This window comes from Oncorhynchus nerka, linkage group LG10, assembly GCF_034236695.1.
Source record: "Oncorhynchus nerka isolate Pitt River linkage group LG10, Oner_Uvic_2.0, whole genome shotgun sequence".
Classification (NCBI taxonomy): Eukaryota; Metazoa; Chordata; class Actinopteri; order Salmoniformes; family Salmonidae; genus Oncorhynchus; species Oncorhynchus nerka.
In genome coordinates this window covers 5,945,927-5,966,878 of record NC_088405.1, presented here as the reverse complement: position 1 = coordinate 5,966,878, position 20,952 = coordinate 5,945,927, and the positions used below count along the sequence as shown (strand labels likewise).

Here is a 20,952-nt window from a genome sequence, read left to right as displayed (position 1 = left end):
GTTTTAATGACTCCAACCTAAGTGTATGTAAACTTCCGACTTCAACTATATATACATCTTTACATTTATGTTGTTTACAGACATTGGAGTAAAAAAATCATATATTTTGGCCTTTGATGGAGTACGACAGTTGAACTGCAATCATTTATAAGTGCTATTCTTTAAGCATCAATAGGTATATATCATAAATTTATGTCCAAAAATGGACGTAGCAACTAAGAATTTAGCTTCAATATTCTGTTGTCTTTCAGCTGGTCGTTTAACAGTTTATGACCTTTGAATTCGCTATAAACTGTTTCCTCCTTGGTTGTGGGTTCACTTCAAATAAGAGGGGAACTCAAGGTGTACTTCAAAACACTCATTATATAGGTATGACCATGACAGGGTTAAGTGTTTGTATACAATAGTGAATTAGAACAAATTGGCTCAGTAAAATTGAAGCCACTTTACACTTCGCATTGGGAATATTTACTTTGTTCAATTCGATGTCGGACGGAACCATATCATTTTTAATTACTAGTGCTGAGCGATTAACCTACTTTTGGGGGATTTTTCTTCTCTTTTTAAAAAAACTATAATTGACCAACGTCGGTTCAATTATTAGAATTCCATTTCCTTCTGTTTCTTCTTCTGTGAGCTCAATATGCACATTGCAGTTTCTGTAGAGATAAATCAGATCCAGCCCGAACTGTGTGATGTGGTAGGGAGTTGTAGTTTCCAACAGGCCAATACTCTACATAGTTTAACGCATAAATCGTGGTAGTTAACTACAATGACCATAATCCATTGCGTGCCTACTTGTCCGCATGTCACATAAGAGAATGCAGTTTCTTCGGGAGGAATCTCTACCTGAAAATACATGATATAAGTGATTGATAGTTGATATTCAGGAGTCATAAAAGTATGCCTTAATTACTTTGAAGAACTACTTAAATCGTGATTTTGTCAGAAAGCATGGGCAGCAGCGCTACAGAGATGAGATGACTTAGAATGAAATAAAGTCATTAAATAAAACATTTAATATACACAAAAACTGAAATATTTTATTAAAATAATGTGAATAAATAATGGTTAATGGGTGATAAGCAGTAATGAGCAGTCCCCTACCATCATGGAATGATGGCAATTATTAATTGCTATATTATGTTACAGCATTCAACCCACATAATGCATAGTGCATTTAACGTAAAAAATAAATAAAAAACGTATATTTGTCCCGAAACCGAAAACTGATTAAATTTTAATTATCGAACTTAAACAGGCCTAAAAAAAAAAAAAAAGCACTAATCGTTCAGCACTATGAATAATTAATAGAGCCGTTAAGAGTTATTGGTTTCTCTTCGCCTTGCTTCAAAACACTGAAACGGCATTTTGTAACAGTTCAACAGAGCACCAATCCCACCAAGGCTGTAGAAAAGTCTGTCTCTGTGCATGACCTTTTGTTCTGCATCTCTGTAGAACTCTGGTTACTGAAGGGGACTACTTTTTGGAGTAAGGACAAGAAAGGTCTCCACGAGTATAGAGTTCCCATAGGGAAGAATGGAGAGCGGGGTCACCTGGCACGACATGGGTGGAACTTTAAATGCAATATTGTGGATCAAAGCCTGAACCAAAGTAGGTGGACGTGCTGTAAGATGGGATCCAGTGAAGGACACATTCATAAAGGGGAAAAGGTCAGAGTTCAAGAAAGAGCAGGAAGAGAAACTGTCACCTTTCTTAGAATCTCTTATTCTTTAATGATTCACTATATCTGAAACACAGATAAAAAATATTGAAAACTAAAACTCAAATGCTACAGTATATACAGCACAAGGCAATAAAATAAGCAATAACATGTTAATGTCCTGCAAAGTTAGTCCATGATGATTTGTACATCAGCTGACGAGATTCCAGGAGTCTGACCTAGTGCTGTTCAGCAGAGAAACCATTACATCTGTCTGGTTCCCTGTGGAGAAGCAGGTCAGATTCCAGGAGTCTGACCTAGTGCTGTTCAGCAGAGAAACCATTTCATCTGTCTGGTTCCCTGTGGAGAAGCAGGTCAGATTCCAGGAGTCTGACCTAGTGCTGTTCAGCAGAGAAACCATTACATCTGTCTGGTTCCCTGTGGAGAAGCAGGTCAGATTCCAGGAGTCTGACCTAGTGCTGTTCAGCAGAGAAACCATTACATCTGTCTGGTTCCCTGTGGAGAAACATGGCAACTCAGCCAGACGAGGGTGTCAGTGGCAGCCAGACGAGGGTGTCAGTGGCAGCCAGACGAGGGTGTCAGTCAGACAGCAGTCAGTCAGACGAGGGTGTCAGTGGCATTCAGACCAGGTTGTCAGTAGCAGTCAGACCAGTCAGACGAGGGTGTCAGTGGCAGTCAGACGAGGGTGTCAGTGGCAGTCAGGCAAGAGTGGCAGTGGCATTCAGACCAGGGTGTCAGTAGCAGTCAGACCAGTCAGACGAGGGTGTCAGTGGCAGTCAGACGAGGGTGTCAGTGGCAGTCAGGCGAGAGTGGCAGTGGCATTCAGACCAGGGTGTCAGTAGCAGTCAGACCAGTCAGACGTGGGTGTCAGTGGCAGTCAGACGAGGGTGTCAGTGGCAGTCAGACGAGGGTGTCAGTAGCAGTCAGACCAGGGTGTCAGTAGCAGTCAGACCAGGGTGTCAGTAGCAGTCAGACCAGGGTGTCAGTAGCAGTAAGACCAGAGTGTCAGTAGCAGTCAGACCAGAGTGTCAGTAGCAGTCAGATGATCAGGAGAAAGTAGAGGGGACCGAAAGGGAACATGAAAAGTGCAATTGTCCAAAACATCCCCAAGGAAATCAAAATAATTCCACATCCATAAAATGATACTTGTCATGGTTGGTCTGCGTGAAGCCTGCATCCATCCCAAATGGCACCCTATATCCTACATAGTACACTACTTTGGACCATAGCCCTATGGGCCCTGGTCCAAAGTAGTGCACTTATGTAGGGTACCATTTTTGACGCAGTCTATATCATCACCCTGCTCATTACGTCTTCATGAAGGGCTCTTCTGGGGCACACTTGATCTCCCAATATGAGTTGGAGGGTATTTCTCTTTTCCATTTTATTAGCAGCTAAGCTCTTTACACTTGTAGCATATTGCAGCAGGTTTCAAGCTTATGCTTTATTGTCTTACATTATTGAAAATCTAGGCCCTCGGAGCCATTTCCCCCAGGTCTAGCTTTGTGTGAGAACACATGGATTTCTCTTGCTAGTACACTGGGCTGTACAGGGGGAGGACAGGGGATATTGTAAGGGTAATACTCATTAATCCATCCTGGTTGACTTTCCTCAAAACTTTAGCCCTCCCCTATTGCATCTGTTGAGCCATGATGATACCCTGACATTTATGCATATATTATACATCATGGCATTATGACTGCCAATGACTTCGTATCATATGAGGTGGACTGGAAACTATCAGAATGTTCTAGAAGGATAGAATACAGAGAGAGCATTCTAACGTTCTAGAAGGATAGGATACAGAGAGCATGCTAACATTCTAGCAGGATAGGATACAGAGAGAGCATGCTAATGTTCTAGCAGGATAGGATACAGAGAGAGAGCATGCTAACATTCTAGAAGGATAGGATACAGGGGGAGCATGCTAACGTTCTAGAAGGATAGGATACAGAGAGAGCATGCTAACGTTCTAGCAGGATAGGATACAGAGAGAGCATGCTAATGTTCCAAAGGACAGGATACAGAGAGAGCATGCTAACGTTCCAAAGGACAGGATACAGAGAGAGCATGCTAACGTTCCAAAGGACAGGATACAGAGAGAGCATGCTAACGTTCTAGAAGGATAGGATACAGGGGGAGCATGCTAACGTTCTAGAAGGATAGGATACAGAGAGAGCATGCTAACGTTCTAGAAGGATAGGATACAGGGGGAGCATGCTAACGTTCTAGAAGGATAGGATACAGAGAGCATGCTAACGTTCTAGCAGGATAGGATACAGAGAGAGCATGCTAACGTTCCAAAGGACAGGATACAGAGAGAGCATGCTAACGTTCCAAAGGACAGGATACAGAGAGAGCATGCTAACGTTCCAAGGATAGGATACAGAGAGCATGCTAACGTTCTAGAAGGATAGGATACAGAGAGAGCATGCTAACGTTCCAAAGGAAGGATACAGAGAGCATGCTAACGTTCCAGAAGGAGAGCAGGGGAGCATGCTAACGTTCCAAGATAGATACTGAGAGCATGCTAACGTTCTAGAAGGATAGGATACAGAGAGAGCATGCTAACGTTCTAGAAGGATAGGATACAGAGAGAGCATGCTAACGTTCTAGAAGGATAGGATACAGAAGGATAGGATACAGAGAGAGCATGCTAACGTTCCAAAGGACAGGATACAGAGAGAGCATGCTAACGTTCCAAAGGACAGGATACAGAGAGAGCATGCTAACGTTCCAAAGGACAGGATACAGAGAGCATGCTAACGTTCCAAAGGACAGGATACAGAGAGAGCATGCTAACGTTCTAGAAGGATAGGATACGGACTATTCTAACATTCTAGAAGGCAGGGGAGTTGAAAAATACTGGAATAGAGAAGTGGCCTGAAAATGTGTGATCTAGTTAAACTCCATGGATAAGAATGGGGATGTTAGCTACAGTAGAAGCTGCCTCCTGACAATGTGTGATCTAGTTCAACTCCATGGATAAGAATGGGGATGTTAGCTACAGTAGAAGCTCCTGACAATGTGTGATCTAGTTAAACTCCATGGATAAGAATGGGGATGTTAGCTACAGTAGAAGCTCCCTCCTGACAATGTGTGATCTAGTTCAACTCCATGGATAAGAATGGGTATGTTAGCTACAGTAGAAGCTACCTCCTGACAATGTGTGATCTAGTTCAACTCCATGGATAAGAATGGGGATGTTAGCTACAGTATAAGCTACTTCCTGACATGAGAACCAAACACAGCCAGCAGTAATATGGAATAAAACAAACTCAAAGAGAGACTCAAATGAAAGTGAATAAATGCGGTTCACATATAATTCACTAGTAAACATACCAGACTGCCGAAGGGTAAAGATCCACAATGTACAGCAGGCAGCAGGAGCCCGTGAACAGATGACATCTGGAAATAAGCTTCATAGAAAACACTTTTTTGAATAACAATGAAGAAACAGTAGTCACAAAAACACATCTAAATGTCCACACATTGTTCATCAAATCATACTTTATTGAAAGTTGTTTTTTCCTTGTACTAAAAATAAACTATTACATTGAGTCATAACCTGAAATTTAACAGCATCAACTATAAAACGCACTGCTTGGCAAGGTGGAAACTGGCTTCAAATCGTTCTAAGACGACACACAACCACATCTAGTGGGAAACAGACAAATCATTCTAAGACGACACAAAACCACATCTAGTGGGAAACAGACAAATCATTCTAAGACGACACAAAACCACATCTAGTGGGAAACAGACAAATCATTCTAAGACGACACACAACCACATCTAGTGGGAAACAGACAAATCATTCTAAGACGACACACAACCACATCTAGTGGGAAACAGACAAATCATTCTAAGACGACACAAAACCACATCTAGTGGGAAACAGACAAATCATTCTAAGACGACACAAAACCACATCTAGTGGGAAACAGACAAATCATTCTAAGACGACACAAAACCACATCTAGTGGGAAACAGACAAATCATTGTCAAAACGGCTCTACGTTTCAAGTGTAGATCAAACTATTGAAAAACTATCTGAAAATGTTCATGAGATTAACACAATTCAGGACACGATCCAAAATGAAACGATTAGCACAAATATTCTTATTTTATATTCAGCCAATTACATTTTTAGAAAAATATATAAAATATTTATTTCACAAAAATAGATTTGCAGACAGGATTATCCATTTCAAAAAAGGTTAACAATTATATAACTTTAAAAAGTTTTTTTACTTATCAATATTACTATTTACATGTATTTTCTGGCAGCTTTAGAAAGCAGTCTTGATACTGGGACAATAAGTATATATAGATTTTTTAATACATCCATTGACTTTAAAGGAGTATCCACATTACAGTGTAAAGTTACAGTTTTAATTGTGGCTTGATGGCTCCTTCCTTATGGTTGTGTGTAGACTACACTGTAGTGGTTATCTTTCCATTCAGACAGAATGTTAGTAAGACGGTATGAAATCACCATGTCTACTGTCTGGTTAGTAGCCATTTCCCCCATACCAGTGTTAGGTAGTGTAAACATGCGAGGCTATACATGAAGCAGTACAGTGCTTGTGGTTAATAACAGCTAGAAAAGGCAAGGCACAATGGCTTGATCAAGCACTCAATCAATCGATCATTCTCTTCATCCTCAAGGATCCTTCAGGTCTTCAAACGATCTCTGATCATGACGATAACCGATCAATACCCCATGATGTGGTTAATGTGGCCCTGAGAAGAGACTCATTATGTGACACAGGTAATCTTTATGGAATAAACAGTTTACATGATGGTAGCATTCCAAATGGCACCCTCTCCACTATATAGTGCACTACGTGGGGAACAGGGTAGTGCACTAGTATGGGGAATAGGGTAGTGCACTACGTGGGGAATAGGGTAGTGCACTACATGGGGAATAGGGTAGTGCACTATATAGGGAATAGGGTGCCATTTGGGACTGAACCCATGTCATGTTCATTAATCAGTCCCTCCAGCATTTTGATGGGATTTTTGCAGAGCAAACGGCTTGATTTTGCTGCGGCAACCCTGACATTTTGCATGGCAATATGCTATGATTTAGTCCAATTTGTCAGGAAACTGCGCTGACGAGGGGGGGGGATAAGATTTGTTGATGTGTGGCTTCATTTAAACACATTATGCAGTAAATGTACTCCGATTGGTTGAAATTGGAAGCCCTATTTTTGTACTGCGGGCGATGGGCCTGGTTTATGTGACAACATTGCGATGATTTGACTGTTGCACGTGGAAAGAGTGCAGTGATTGGTCAAATTTACAAGCCCCGCATAATACGCAGGGAATTATTGATTTAGCAATAAATAAATAAATAAAAATAATTGCAGAAACCCGGAGGGACTGATTAACCCGTTTAACATTAGAAAGTCCAGGACGTCGACTCGGCCCAAGGTGAGCATGAAGAAAAAAAGGGCTCCATGGTCAATATAGTAGGTTCTTTAGCCCGAGGGCCAACCCTTCGAAAATAGATATCTTTTATTATGTTGATTTTATAGGTGCAACAATTGTCCCCAAAGTGACATAATATCCCATATTAGCATAAGGAATGTTTGACTATATGTGCTATAGCTGTTAAATCCACAATTGCCACTCATGAGACATTTGTTTAGGTGTTTCTGGATGGCTTGTACAAAATGCTGGGTTATAGGCCTAGACACTGACATGTGATATCAGTCACTACTGGGATATGTTCAGGCAAAAATCAGGACACTACTTACGGGCTCCCCTGCCAGGCACCGATTACAACATTGGCTGCCTTGGACTGCATAGACCTGTACAAGAGACAACAAGAGCCTGGAGGGTTACTATGGCAATAATTACACTCAATTAATTTAATGGATTGTCATATTGTAGTTCTGCAATAAAACATTTTTGAGGATAAACACTGCATAGAAGACAAGACTATTCAAAGTCAAACGAATTATGACAGAAGGACAATTCCACAGTGGAGTGAAAAGATATACAAATATAAAATGTCAACAGTATGGCACTAAGCCACATTCCTTGGGTAAGGATGAGATGCAATTTCCCAAATAGTTTGATTGCTTCCTTGACATCACCAGCATTGAGGAAAAAAACTGCCGTAAAGATAGTCAAGGCTACTACACCTTAGAGAGACAAAGATATTGAGGAAGCATGTTGTCATGGATACACCTAGTGTCCATTACTGCTTGACCTATGAACCTTTATTACGACTCCAGCGTCATCATCATTCAAGGAGGAAAACATGGACCGTAAAAACACTCCTGCAATGTATGTGGGAGGCCAACTCCTTTCAAATATAGGCCTAGACTGTAGCAACAAAAGTATCCAAAATAGATGAATATGACCCCAAAAATATATATATATTCCAAAATAATTGAATACGCATATCTACCATGTTAGAAGCTGGGTGGTTGATGCCCACACCGCTGTTTGGGACACCCTGCTGTTGCATGCTGGCATCCATGACATCGTCAGTCACCATCCCGCCATGTTCAACCTGGACGCAGACTCCGCTCCGTTGCACAGTCGTTTCTGAGGATTCAAACAATGCAGCATAGTTGTGTAACGTGACAGGTAATGATCGATCCAGTTAGCTAAGTGGTTATAGGCATGCGTGCACTTAGCTAATGTACTAAGAAAACGTTTCTTCATGAGAGACTGTGTAGCACGTATTCATAGTGACACGTGCTTCTACGTTTTGTAAACACGTTAGTTCCCTATGAGTTAGCTTAGCTTAGCTAGCTCCCATACAACCACATATCCATGCAAGGTTAGCTAAACGAGTAGCAATCACAAATACATGCACACGTGATAACCAATAAATCACTATTAACTGATTTAGCCTAAAAATAGCAACAAGCCAACTGGACAGCTATTTCAATAGCCAGATAGCTAGACTGGTGTTAGGTAAACTATAAAAATACACCAATAGCAATAATGTTTCCACTAAAGCAAAAGGTTACTGTTTAACATTGGAAACCCGACGTTGAATTGCATTGAATTCTTCGCCGGACAGAAATGAGCGCTTGAATCAGGAAAGTTTCCTCTCACGGCCTCTCTACAATCAACAATGTTGTTTAATAGAATTGTATTTCATCGTTAATCGTTCAATGCAATTCAACGTCGGATTTCAAGGCTATAAACTAGTTTTTAATAAGGACGGTTACCGTCATACCGCTTGGCAATCTTTCCGGGATTGAAGGTCTCCTTCGTGGCGTCTCTTCTTCTGGAGGGCTGTCATATATTCCATGGTTGTGGAAGATTATTACACCTAGTTTTAGTATCTATCGACTGAATTTAATAACAAAATGTCAAAAGGTAACAGTAACGTTAGATATCTGGCAAGCAAACATATACAACACGTCCAGTGTCGCTAACTAGTTACATACTAACGAGGTCTTTTCAGAAACGTCCGGCGGCGATATCAAAAATCAATGAAATTGCAACTAGAGAAGTGGCTAGAAAACGGTTCAATCTCTGGCTACCTTGTTAGCTGGTTCACTATTTCACTTTCAGTTCGCTTTTCTACCGCAAGGACACGACAACCGTCCTTTGATTTCTCTGCTTCTGACTCTTCAAAGTGTCGTCCCCGTTTCCAAGTAGCGGGGGGCCTTTCTGGACAGCACTTTGTGACAGTGACTGATGTAAAAAGCGCGTTATTAAATACGATTGATTTTATTTATTTGTGGGATATGAGGACAAATTACCCCCCCCCCCGCTACCAAATGCATACTCAACACATTCATTTTCTCCATTATAATTATATTTATTATTATAATAATATTGTATATGTTGGTTATTCATTTTAGTTCATAGATCAGTCATAGACCGACTCTGTGTAGGTAGTTATGTCTCGTTCCATCCATATAGTTGCTAGAATATACCGACTGTACCATTAGCTTGTTTACACTGAGCTGCACTGGGGTCGGAACAAAGTCATCGTTACATTCACTTTGGAGCCAGGTGAGATATGCTTCGGGAAAATGTACCTCCATGCATGGGATGTGATATGCCACTGTAGTCCGCATGTTGTACAGTGGCATATCCCCTGCATGGAGGTACGTTTTCAGACTCATATCTAGCGCAGGGTTTCACTGTGTTTAAACATGATATTGCGTTCCGACCCCCCAGTTCAGCTGCCAGTACAGTAAGGTTTGTATCATATCCCCATAGAACACAATCACCCGGTGAGCGATTACACACGTCGTTTTGTATCTTCTGGAAATCCACATAGAACACAATCACCGGTGAGCGATTACAGCGTCTGAAAGAACAGTTTTGTGTCTTCTGGAAATCCACATAGAACACAATCACCCGGTGAATTACACACGTCTGAAAGAACAGTAAGGTTTGTGTCTTCTCATATTAACACAATCACTCGGTGAAATCCTCATAGAACACAATCACCCGGTGAGCGATTACACACGTCTGAAAGAACAGTAAGGTTTGTGTCTTCTTGAAATCCACATAGAACACAATAGAACACAATCACATAGAACACAATCGGTGAGCGATTACACACGTCTGAAAGAACAGTAAGGTTTGTGTCTTCTTGGAAATCCACATAGAAAACCATCACTCGGTGAGCGATTACACACGTCTGAAAGAACAGTAAGGTTTGTGTCTTCTTGGAAATCCACATAGAAAACCATCACTCGGTGAGCGATTACACACGTCTGAAAGAACAGTAAGGTTTGTGTCTTCTGGAAATCCACATAGAACACAATCACTCGGTGAGCGATTACACACGTCTGAAAGAACAGTAAGGTTTGTGTCTTCTTGGAAATCCACATAGAAAACCATCACTCGGTGAGCGATTACACACGTCTGAAAGAACAGTAAGGTTTGTGTCTTCTGGAAATCCACATAGAAAACCATCACTCGGTGAGCGATTACACACGTCTGAAATCCTTCTGGAAATCATAGAAAACCATCACTCGGTGAGCGATTACACACGTCTGAAAACATGGCGACTTTAGAGGCAACATCATCGCAGCAGTTTGAGGACTTGCTATCAAAGGCTGGAAAGTATGTGTATCATTTCATAACATGACATTGAACCATCAGCCATTGAATGATTTTCATTCAAATAGGCCCTGAAAGAACATAGCTACTTTTCTGTTATATCGTGTCTTAGCTAGCGTGATGTAAATCCCCATGTTAGAAAATGATAACTAGTTAATGTTGTCTAGCTGCTCCAAATGATTACAACTAACTAGTTAGCTATTTTAGAATATTTGCTTTTGTATGCTAGCTAATAACATACATGTTTATTGTACATGGTGTGAATGCAATTGATAATTGTAATACATGCTGATGTGTGTCACCTGATATAAACAGTCAGGCTCTTGTGTCTTGAACTCATGTGGATTTCTTGTCACGACATGGCAGGGCTACCTTTTCTATTAGGCAGACATTATATTCTAGCGATAATGTAACGTTAGGTTTACCCTTATATGAAAGGGAGAGGTTAACGTCCCTTTATCAGACATGACTACTGTTATCCTACATCACATCAGGTGCCTGCCCATTTCAGAATTCGGTTGCTAACTAGGTCCATTATGCTTTTGAAATCCATCATTTACAAGTAGGCTATAAAAATAATGTTTAATTCCAGAAGACCTGTTGTGATCCAGTGTCCTAGTCATGTGATGTTGAGTTGGTGTATGGGAAGTAAGAATGAACTGATGTCAGTCAGCTCGGCCTATTGATGGTAGACAGTAGCACAATGCCCTACATCTTTAGCATGAATCTGTGGGTCACTATAAAGTTGTGCTATTTTGTAGACCTATTGCTATGCTGAGATCTGACCCCTGTCTCTTCCTTGAGCCTCACCGGTGCACTAAAGATGTAGGACATGCATGCACACGTGCCAGCTAACCATCAATAGGCCGAGCTAACTGATATCCGTTCATTCTTACTTCCCATACAACGATGATCATGATCACTGATTCAACATCACCGTTCCAATCTAATGGGACTTCTGTTCCACCAGGTTCTTGACGGTGGTCCACTTCCAGGCAGCATGGGCCCCTCAGTGCAGTCAGATGAACGATGTGATGGGAGAGCTGGCAAAGGAGAACAAACACACCATGTTTATCAAGGTACATACTATACCTTGTGATGGAGGTTAGATGATGCCTGATACACATACTATACCTTGGGAGGTTACATGATGCCTGATATACATACTATACCTTGTCATGAATAACATGATGGAGGTTACATGATGCCTGATACACATACTATACCTTGTGATGGAGGTTTTACAAGGTAACATACTATACCTTGTGATGGAGTTTGATGCCTGATACACATACTATACCTTGTGATGGAGGTTACATGATGCAATACCTTGTGATGGCTGGACACATACTATACCTTGTGATGGAGGTTACAATGCCTGATAACATACTATACCTTGTGATGGAGGTTACATGATGCCTGATACACATACTGAATGATGATTGATACACATTACCTTGTGATGGAGGTTACATGATGCCTGATAATACATGATGCCTGATACACATACTATACCTTGTGATGGAGGTTTGCCTGATATACATACTATACCTTGTGATGGAGGTTACATGATGCCTGATACACATACTATACCTTGTGATGGAGGTTTACATGATGTCCTGATCAATACTATACCTTGTGATGGAGGTTACATGATGCCTGATACACATACTATACCTTGTGATGGAGGTTACATGATGCCTTACACATCTATACCTTGTGATGGAGGTTACATGATATACACATACTGGAGGTAACATGATGCCTGATACACATACTATACCTTGTGATGGAGGTTACATGATGCCTGATACACATACTGGAGCATGATGCCTGATACAAATACTATACCTTGTGATGGAGGTTACATGATGCCTGATATACATACTATACCTTGTGATGGAGGTTTAATGTCTGATACACATACTATACCTTGTGATGGAGGTTACATGATGCCTGATACACATACTATACCTTGTGATGGAGGTTTACATGATGTCTGATATACTTGATGGAGGTTACATGATGCCTGATAACATACTATACCTTGTGATGGAGTTACATGATGCCTGATACACATACTGGAGGTTACATATGCCTGAATACACATACTATACCTTGTGATGGAGGTTACATGATGCCTGATATACATACTATACCTTGTGATGGAGGTTACATGATGCCTGATACACATACTATACCTCATGGAGGTTTACTGATGTCTTATACCTTGTGATGGAGGTTACATGATGCCTGATACACATACTATACCTTGTGATGGAGGTTACATGATGCCTGATACACATACTATACCTTGTGATGGAGGTTACACGATGCCTGATACACATACTGGAGGTAACATGATGCCTGATACAATACTATACCTTGTGATGGAGGTTACATGATGCCTGATACACATACTGAGATTACTATGCCTGATACACATACTATACCTTGTGATGGAGGTTACACGATGCCTGATACACATACTATACCTTGTGATTGAGGTTTACATGATGTCTGATACACATACTATACCTTGTGATGGAGGTTACACGATGCCTGATACACATACTATACCTTGTGATGGAGGTTACACGATGACACATGGAGGTAACATGATGCCTGATACACATACTATACCTTGTGATGGAGGTAACATGATGCCTGAATACACATACTATACCTTGTGATGGAGGTTACATGATGCCTGATACACATGATGGAGGTTACATGATGCCTGATAACGTACTAGGATTTACATGCCCATTATATGAAATGGGAGGTAACATGATGGTACTAACCTTGTCCCACATTTTATCAGTGATGGAGGTTACACTGTGCCTGATACACATACTATACAGTTGTGATTGAGGTTTACATGATGTCTGATACACATACTATACCTTGTGATGGAGGTTGGCCTGTGATGGAGGTTACATCATTTACACATACTGGAGGTAACATGATGCCTGATACATACTATACCTTGTGATGGGGTAACATGATGTACAAGTTACATGATGCCTGATACATTTATACCTTTGATGGAGGTTGCCTGATACAGAAGATACACATACTATACCTTGTGATGGAGGTTAGTGTCCTAGTGATGGATGCCTGATACACATACTGGTGATGCCTGACACATACTGGTGATGGAGGTTAATGAACCTGATATACATACTATACCTTGTGATGGAGGTTTACATGTCTGATACACATACTATACCTTGTGATGGAGGTTACATGATGCCTGATACACATACTATACTATTGTCTGATACACATACTATACCTTGTGATGGAGACATGATGCCTGATACACATACTATACCTTGTGATGGAGGTTACATGGAGGTTACATGATGCCTCTGGAGGTTACATCCTTTGGAGGTTATGATGCCTGATACACATACTATACCTTGTGATGGAGGTTTACATGATGTCTGACATACTATACCTTGTGATGGAGGTTACATGATGCCTGATACACATACTATACCTTGTGATGGAGGTTACATGACCTGATCACATACTATACCTTGTGATGGAGGTTACACGTGCCTGAGCATGATGCCTGATACACATACTATACCTTGTGATGGAGGTTACTGATGCCTGATACACATACTGGAGGTTACATGATGCCTGATACACATACTATACCTTGTGATGGAGGTTACACATGCCTGATACACATACTATACCTTGTGATTGCACTTACATGATGTCTGAATACCTTGTGATGGAGGTTACACGTGCCTGATGCCTGATGGAGGTTACACGATGCCTGATACACATACTGGAGGTAACATGATGCCTGATACACATACTATACCTTGTGATGGAGGTTACATGATGAGTGATGGAGGTTACATGATGCCTGACACACATACCGTTACATGATGCCTGATACACATACTGAGGTAACATGATGCCTGATACACATACTATACCTTGTGATGGAGGTTACATGATGCCTGATACATACTATACCTTGTGATGGAGGTTACATGATGCCTGATACACATACTGGAGGTAACATGATGCCTGATACACATACTATACCTTTGTGATGGAGGTTACATGATGCCTGATACACATACTATACCTTGTGATGGAGGTTACATGATGCCTGATACACATACTATACCTTGTGATGGAGGTTACATGATGAGGTTGACACGATGCCTGATACACATACTATTGTGATGGAGGTTACCGATGAGGTAACATGATGCCTGATACACATACTATACCTTGTGATGGAGGTACACGATGCCTGATACACATACTATACCTTGTGATGGAGGTTACATGATGCCTGATACACATACTATACCTTGTGATGGAGGCTAGCCTGATACACATACTGGAGGTAACATGATGCCTGATACACATACATTTGTCATGGAGGTTACATGATGCCTGATACACATACTATACCTTGTGATGGAGGTTACATGATGCCTGATACACATACTGGAGGTAACATGATGCCTGATACACATACTATACCTTGTGATGGAGGTTACATGATGCCTACTATACCTTGTGATGGAGGTTACATGATGCCTGATACACATACTGAGGTACATGATGCCTGATACACATACTACCTTGTGATGGAGGTTACATGATGCCTGATACACATACTATACCTTGTGATGGAGGTTACATGATGCCTGATACACCTTGTGATGGAGGTTACATGAGGTTACATGATGCCTGATGCCTGATACACATACTATACCTTGTGATGGAGGTTACATGATGCCTGATACACATACTATACCTTGTGATGGAGGTTACATGATGCCTGATACACATACTATACCTTGTGATGGAGGTTACGATGCCTGATACATGATGCCTGATACACATACTATACCTTGTGATGGAGGTTACATGATGCCTGATACACATACTATACCTTGTGATGGAGGTTACATGATGCCTGATACCTTGTGATGGAGGGTTACACGATGCCTGATACACATACTATACCTTGTGATGGAGGTTACATGATGCCTGATACACATACTGGAGGTAACATGATGCCTGATGATGCCTGATACACATACTATACCTTGTGATGGAGGTTACATGATGCCTGATACACATACTGGAGTAACATGATGCCTGATACACATACTATACCTTGTGATGGAGGTTACACGATGCCTGATACACATACTATACCTTGTGATGGTTACACGATGCCTGATACACATACTGTAACATGATGCCTGATACACATACTATACCTTGTGATGGAGGTTACATGATGTCTGATGTGATGGAGGTTACATGATGCCTGATACACATACTGGATGTTACACGATGCCTGATACACATACTGGATGTTACACGATGCCTGATACACATACTATACCTTGTGATGGAGGTTACACGATGCCTGATACACATAGTATACAGTGATGTTGAATTGGATACCGGAGCTTCGAGTCGTTTTCGCGAAGCAGCTAACTTTGAAGCACAGTGTGTCGAGGTCAGTGTGTCGAGGTCAGTGTGTCGAGGTCAGTGTGTCGAGGTCAGTGTGTCGAGGTCAGTGTGTCGAGGTCAGTGTGTCGAGGTCAGTGTGTCGAGGTCAGTGTGTCGAGGCGTCCATCTCTTTTTTCAGAAGTGCGTCATCAATATCCGAAGCATCGTTTGATCACTTGCTTTTTCACACCGTGTGTTGCAGAGTGTGAGATCCCACTGATTTCGCCGTAGTTCCGGTGTTTTCTTCTACTCAAAGCTGCTTTCAAACACACTGACCTCTATTGGACACTGTACTTAGAAATATAGTTTCAGCTGACCGGTTGTGTAGCAGGTAGAGTAGGGAACTATGGGGACAGTCAGGTAACTGAATGTCGTGAGGTCGAATCCCGTTAGAAGGCACACTTTAAAAAAATATATTTTTAAAATGTGAAACCACACTTTCTGCACTGTTAAATTGTTTTATTCAGTATAGTATAAGCTTCTGTCTTAAGCATCCTAAATAATGCCATTGACAAACATGAACAACATCACTCCTGCCCAGAACCACCTGTTCTCTACTCTCCGCCATTTTGTTTCTCTACATCGCCCACACTCTTTCAATGGGTAGATAATGAAGCATATTATTTTTCCATTGTCTTAACAACAATCAAAGCTTGATTTCCAGGTTTGAAATAGACATTTTTCCAAAACAGTTAACGAGAAGAGTATAGTACAACCCATCGGGCATCTCACTGCCCCCTAATCTGACATGGTTTAAAATATGCAGACAGACGAATTAAAAGTACATTTACATTGACAATACTTCTGACAGCCAACATTCTGTCTCCGCCCATCCCTTTATGACATCATAACATTCCCAGAAGGATTATTGAGTCATTAATTAGTGTTACACTTTAAAGACGTGACTCTGCTGTTGTGCTGTAGAATTGATGCCTTTTTGTCTCTTGTATAATGAATTCTATACATTTTTAGTTTGTACTGAATTGAAGCATACAAGTTATTTTGTGAGTTATGTTCCAAAATTCCCTCCAACATCTGTTATTTTTAAGCCTTGGTTCTGGCTGTGTTCTGGCTGTGGCAGTCATGACACATTCAACACGTTGAGCATCTCCAGGCCTCCATCATACAAGCCACTGATGCGCCATTGAAACATCACACATAAAAAAAAGGCTAATAAATACATGTGATATTACACTGTCACAATAAATCCAGGATTTATTTTATATTCAGGTCTAAAGAAACATGATGATATGAAGGAAATGTATTTCAGAAGAACAGTGTATGAGTTGGTCTACTGGCTGTGATCTGATTCTGCTCCGTGCCAAAGTCAGCTAGTTCATTTAGCAGACAATATATATTTATAAGTCCTGTGCTATTATTTTATATTATATGATTTAGTAGTAAGAAGAATATAATTGACGTTATCTGAATACATTAAGACGGATGTGTTTCCCGTTATGGAGCGAGTGGGCACAGGAAGTGGCTATAACTAGTAGATAGAGTGGACATAGGAAGTGACTATAACTAGTAGAAAGAGTGGACATAGGAAGTGGCTATAACTAGTAGATAGAGTGGACATAGGAAGTGACTATAACTAGTAGAAAGAGTGGACATAGGAAGTGGCTATAACTAGTAGAAAGAGTGGACATAGAAGTGGCTATAACTAGTAGATAGGGGACATAGGAAGTGGCTATAACTAGTAGATTGAGACATAGGAAGTGGCTATAACTAGTAGAAAGAGGTGGACAGGAAGTGGCTATAACTATAGGAATAGAGTGGCATAGGAAGTGGCTAAACTAGTAGAAAGAGTGGACATAGGAAGGTAGATAGAGTGGACATAGGAAGTGGCTATAACTAGGAAAGAGGAGGAAGGGAAGCGCTACAAGGTTTATGGTAGATAGAAGGGTCTCTTTGGTAGTAGAAAGAGGAAGGGAAGCGCTAAGGTACATTATGGTAGATAGAAGGGTCTCTTTGGTAGTAGAAAGAGGAGGCAGGGAAGCGATACTAAGGTACATTATGGTAGATAGAAGGGTCTCTTTGGTAGTAGAAAGAGGAAGGGAAGCGCTACTAAGGTACATTATGGTAGATAGAAGGGTCTCTTTGGTAGTAGAAAGAGGAGGCAGGGAAGCGATACTAAGGTACATTATGGTAGATAGAAGGGTCTCTTTGGTAGTAGAAAGAGGAAGGGAAGCGCTACTAAGGTACATTATGGTAGATAGAAGGGGCTCTTTGGTAGTAGAAAGAGGAAGGGAAGCGCTACTAAGGTACATTATGGTACATTGTGGGAGACAGAAGGGGCTCTTTGGTAGTAGAAAGAGGAGGCAGGGAAGCGATACTAAGGTACATTATGGTAGATAGAAGGGGCTCTTTGGTAGTAGAAAGAGGAGGCAGGGAAGTGATACTAAGGTACATTATGGTACATTATGGTAGATAGAAGGGGCTCTTTGGTAGTAGAAAGAGGAGGCAGGGAAGCGATACTAAGGTACACAATAGTACATTTTGGGAGACAGAAGGGGCTCTTTGGTAGTAGAAAGAGGAGGCAGGGAAGCGATACTAAGGTACATTATGGTAGATAGAAGGGGCTCTTTGGTAGTAGAAAGAGGAGGAAGGGAAGCGCTACTAAGGTACATTATGGTACATTTTGGTAGATAGACGGGGCTCTTTGGTAGTAGAAAGAGGAGGCAGGGAAGCGATACTAAGGTACATTATGGTACATTATGGTAGATAGAAGGGGCTCTTTGGTAGTAGAAAGAGGAGGAAGGGAAGCGCTACTAAGGTACATTATGGTACATTATGGTAGATAGAAGGGGCTCTTTGGTAGTAGAAAGAGGAAGGGAAGTGATACTAAGGTATACAATAGTACAATATGGTAGACAGAAGGGGCTCTTTGGTAAAAGGGGTAAATTGCTCATCAAAAAGAGAGGAGGACCAAGGCGCTTTTCATGTGATTCATTAAAATGCCTTTGTTTCTATTGAACATGCCATACTAATAAAGTTTTTTAAATTTTTTAATTACATTTGAAAAAATTTACTTTGGAAGTGGCTATTTCAACAACAAATAAATAGGAAGTGGCTTTGTTGAGTGTAAAAGTGACCATTTGAAACAGGTCCTAAACACTAGATTTAGAGTTCTTCAGCAGCTGTAGTTGTGAATGATACAAACTTTAGATCGTCTTAGAAATCAAAACATAAATAGGCTGCATGATGGGACAATAGACTATTGATGAGTTGAGAAAGTTGAGGGAAAAAGCTTGTGCTCGTAGTTCTTTGCCTCAGGCTGCACAGCTGTTCTCTCATCAAGTGGTCATGTTTTCACCCACCAGACTGTTCTCAATTTAATCTGGTCTTTACTAATATGTCAAATGACTTTCGATTTAGAATGGCCCATTATCAAGGGGCAGGAACAGGGGGTAGGAGCAGGGGGCAGGAACAGGGGGTAGGAGCAGGGGCAGGAACAGGGGCAGGAGGAACAGGGGGCAGGGGGAGGAGCAGGGGGCAGGAGCAGGGGCAGGAAGGGGGCAGGAACAGGGGGCAGGAACAGGGGGCAGGAACAGGGGGCAGGAACAGGGGGCAGGAACAGGGGGCAGGAACAGGGGACAGGAGCAGGGACAGGAGCAGGGGGCAGGAACAGGGGCAGGAGACAGGAGCAGGGGGCAGGAACAGGGGGCAGGAACAGGGGGCAGGAACAGGGGGCAGGAGCAGGGGACAGGAACAGGGGACAGGAGCAGGGGGCAGGAGCAGGGGGCAGGAACAGGGGGGGCAGGGGGCAGGAAGGGGGCAGGAACAGGGGCAGGAGCAGGGGGCAGGAGCAGGGTACAGGAACAGGAGGCAGGGGGAAGGAGCAGGGGCAGGAGCAGGGGGCAGGAACAGGGGGCAGGAACAGGGGCAGGAACAGGGGACAGGAACAGGGGACAGGAGCAGGGGGCAGGAACAGGGGGCAGGAGAAGGGGGCAGGAACAGGAACAGGAGGGGTACAGGAACAGGGGACAGGGGGCAGGAACAGGGGCAGGGGCCAGGAACAGGAACAGGGGGCAGGAACAGGGGGCAGGGGCCAGGAACAGGGGCAGGAACAGGGGCAGGGGACAGGAACAGGGAACAGGAACAGGGGGCAGGAACAGGGGACAGGAACAGGGGGCAGGAACAGGGGGCAGGAGAAGGGGGCAGGAACAGGGAACAGGGGGCAGGAACAGGGGTCAGGGAACAGGAACAGGGGGCAGGGGACAGGAGCAGGGGGCAGGAGCAGGGGGCAGAAACGGGGCAGGAACAGGGGACGGGAACAGGGGGCAGGAACAGGAACAGGGGGCAGGAACAGGGGACGGGAACAGGAACAGGGAACAGGGGGCAGGAACAGGAACAGGGGGCAACAGGGACAGGAACAGGGGACAGGAACAGGAACAGGGGGCAGGAACAGGGGAACAGGAACAGGGGGCAGGAACAGGGGACAGGAACAGGAACAGGGGGGACAGGAACAGGGGGCAGGAACAGGAACAGGGGGCAGGAACAGGAACAGGGTGCAAGAACAGGAACAGGGGACAGGAACAGGGGGCAGGAACAGGGGACAGGAACAGGGGACAGGGGACAGGAACAGGGGACAGGAACAGGGGACAGGAACAGGGGGCAGGAACAGGGGGCAGGAACAGGGGACAGGAACAGGGAACAGGAACAGGGGGAAATGCATGTTATCTGCATGTACTCTAATAGTG

The 20,952-nt window shown here is 42.5% G+C and overlaps 1 protein-coding gene and 1 long non-coding RNA gene across 3 annotated transcripts in view; one reads left to right on the top strand and one right to left on the bottom strand.

Moving 5' to 3' along the window:
• Positions 1-5,174: 5,174 nt before the first annotated feature.
• LOC135573640 (uncharacterized) lies at positions 5,175-9,283 on the bottom strand. The gene is made up of 4 exons (XR_010464803.1): positions 8,892-9,283; positions 8,109-8,248; positions 7,450-7,503; positions 5,175-6,430 (listed from the first exon to the last, which is right to left on the bottom strand). It is a non-coding gene; the product is annotated as an uncharacterized LOC135573640 (long non-coding RNA).
• Positions 9,284-10,679: 1,396 nt separating this feature from the next.
• Positions 10,680-20,952, top strand: part of LOC135573639 (glutaredoxin 3-like) — a 53,794-nt gene continuing 43,521 nt past the window's right edge. For both annotated transcript variants that reach the window (XM_065022941.1, XM_065022942.1), the window contains exons 1-2: positions 10,680-10,744; positions 11,712-11,820. In XM_065022941.1, the coding sequence (XP_064879013.1) occupies positions 10,683-10,744; positions 11,712-11,820 (171 nt within the window). In that variant the 5' untranslated portion in view covers positions 10,680-10,682. The remainder of the gene's footprint in view (positions 10,745-11,711; positions 11,821-20,952) is intronic.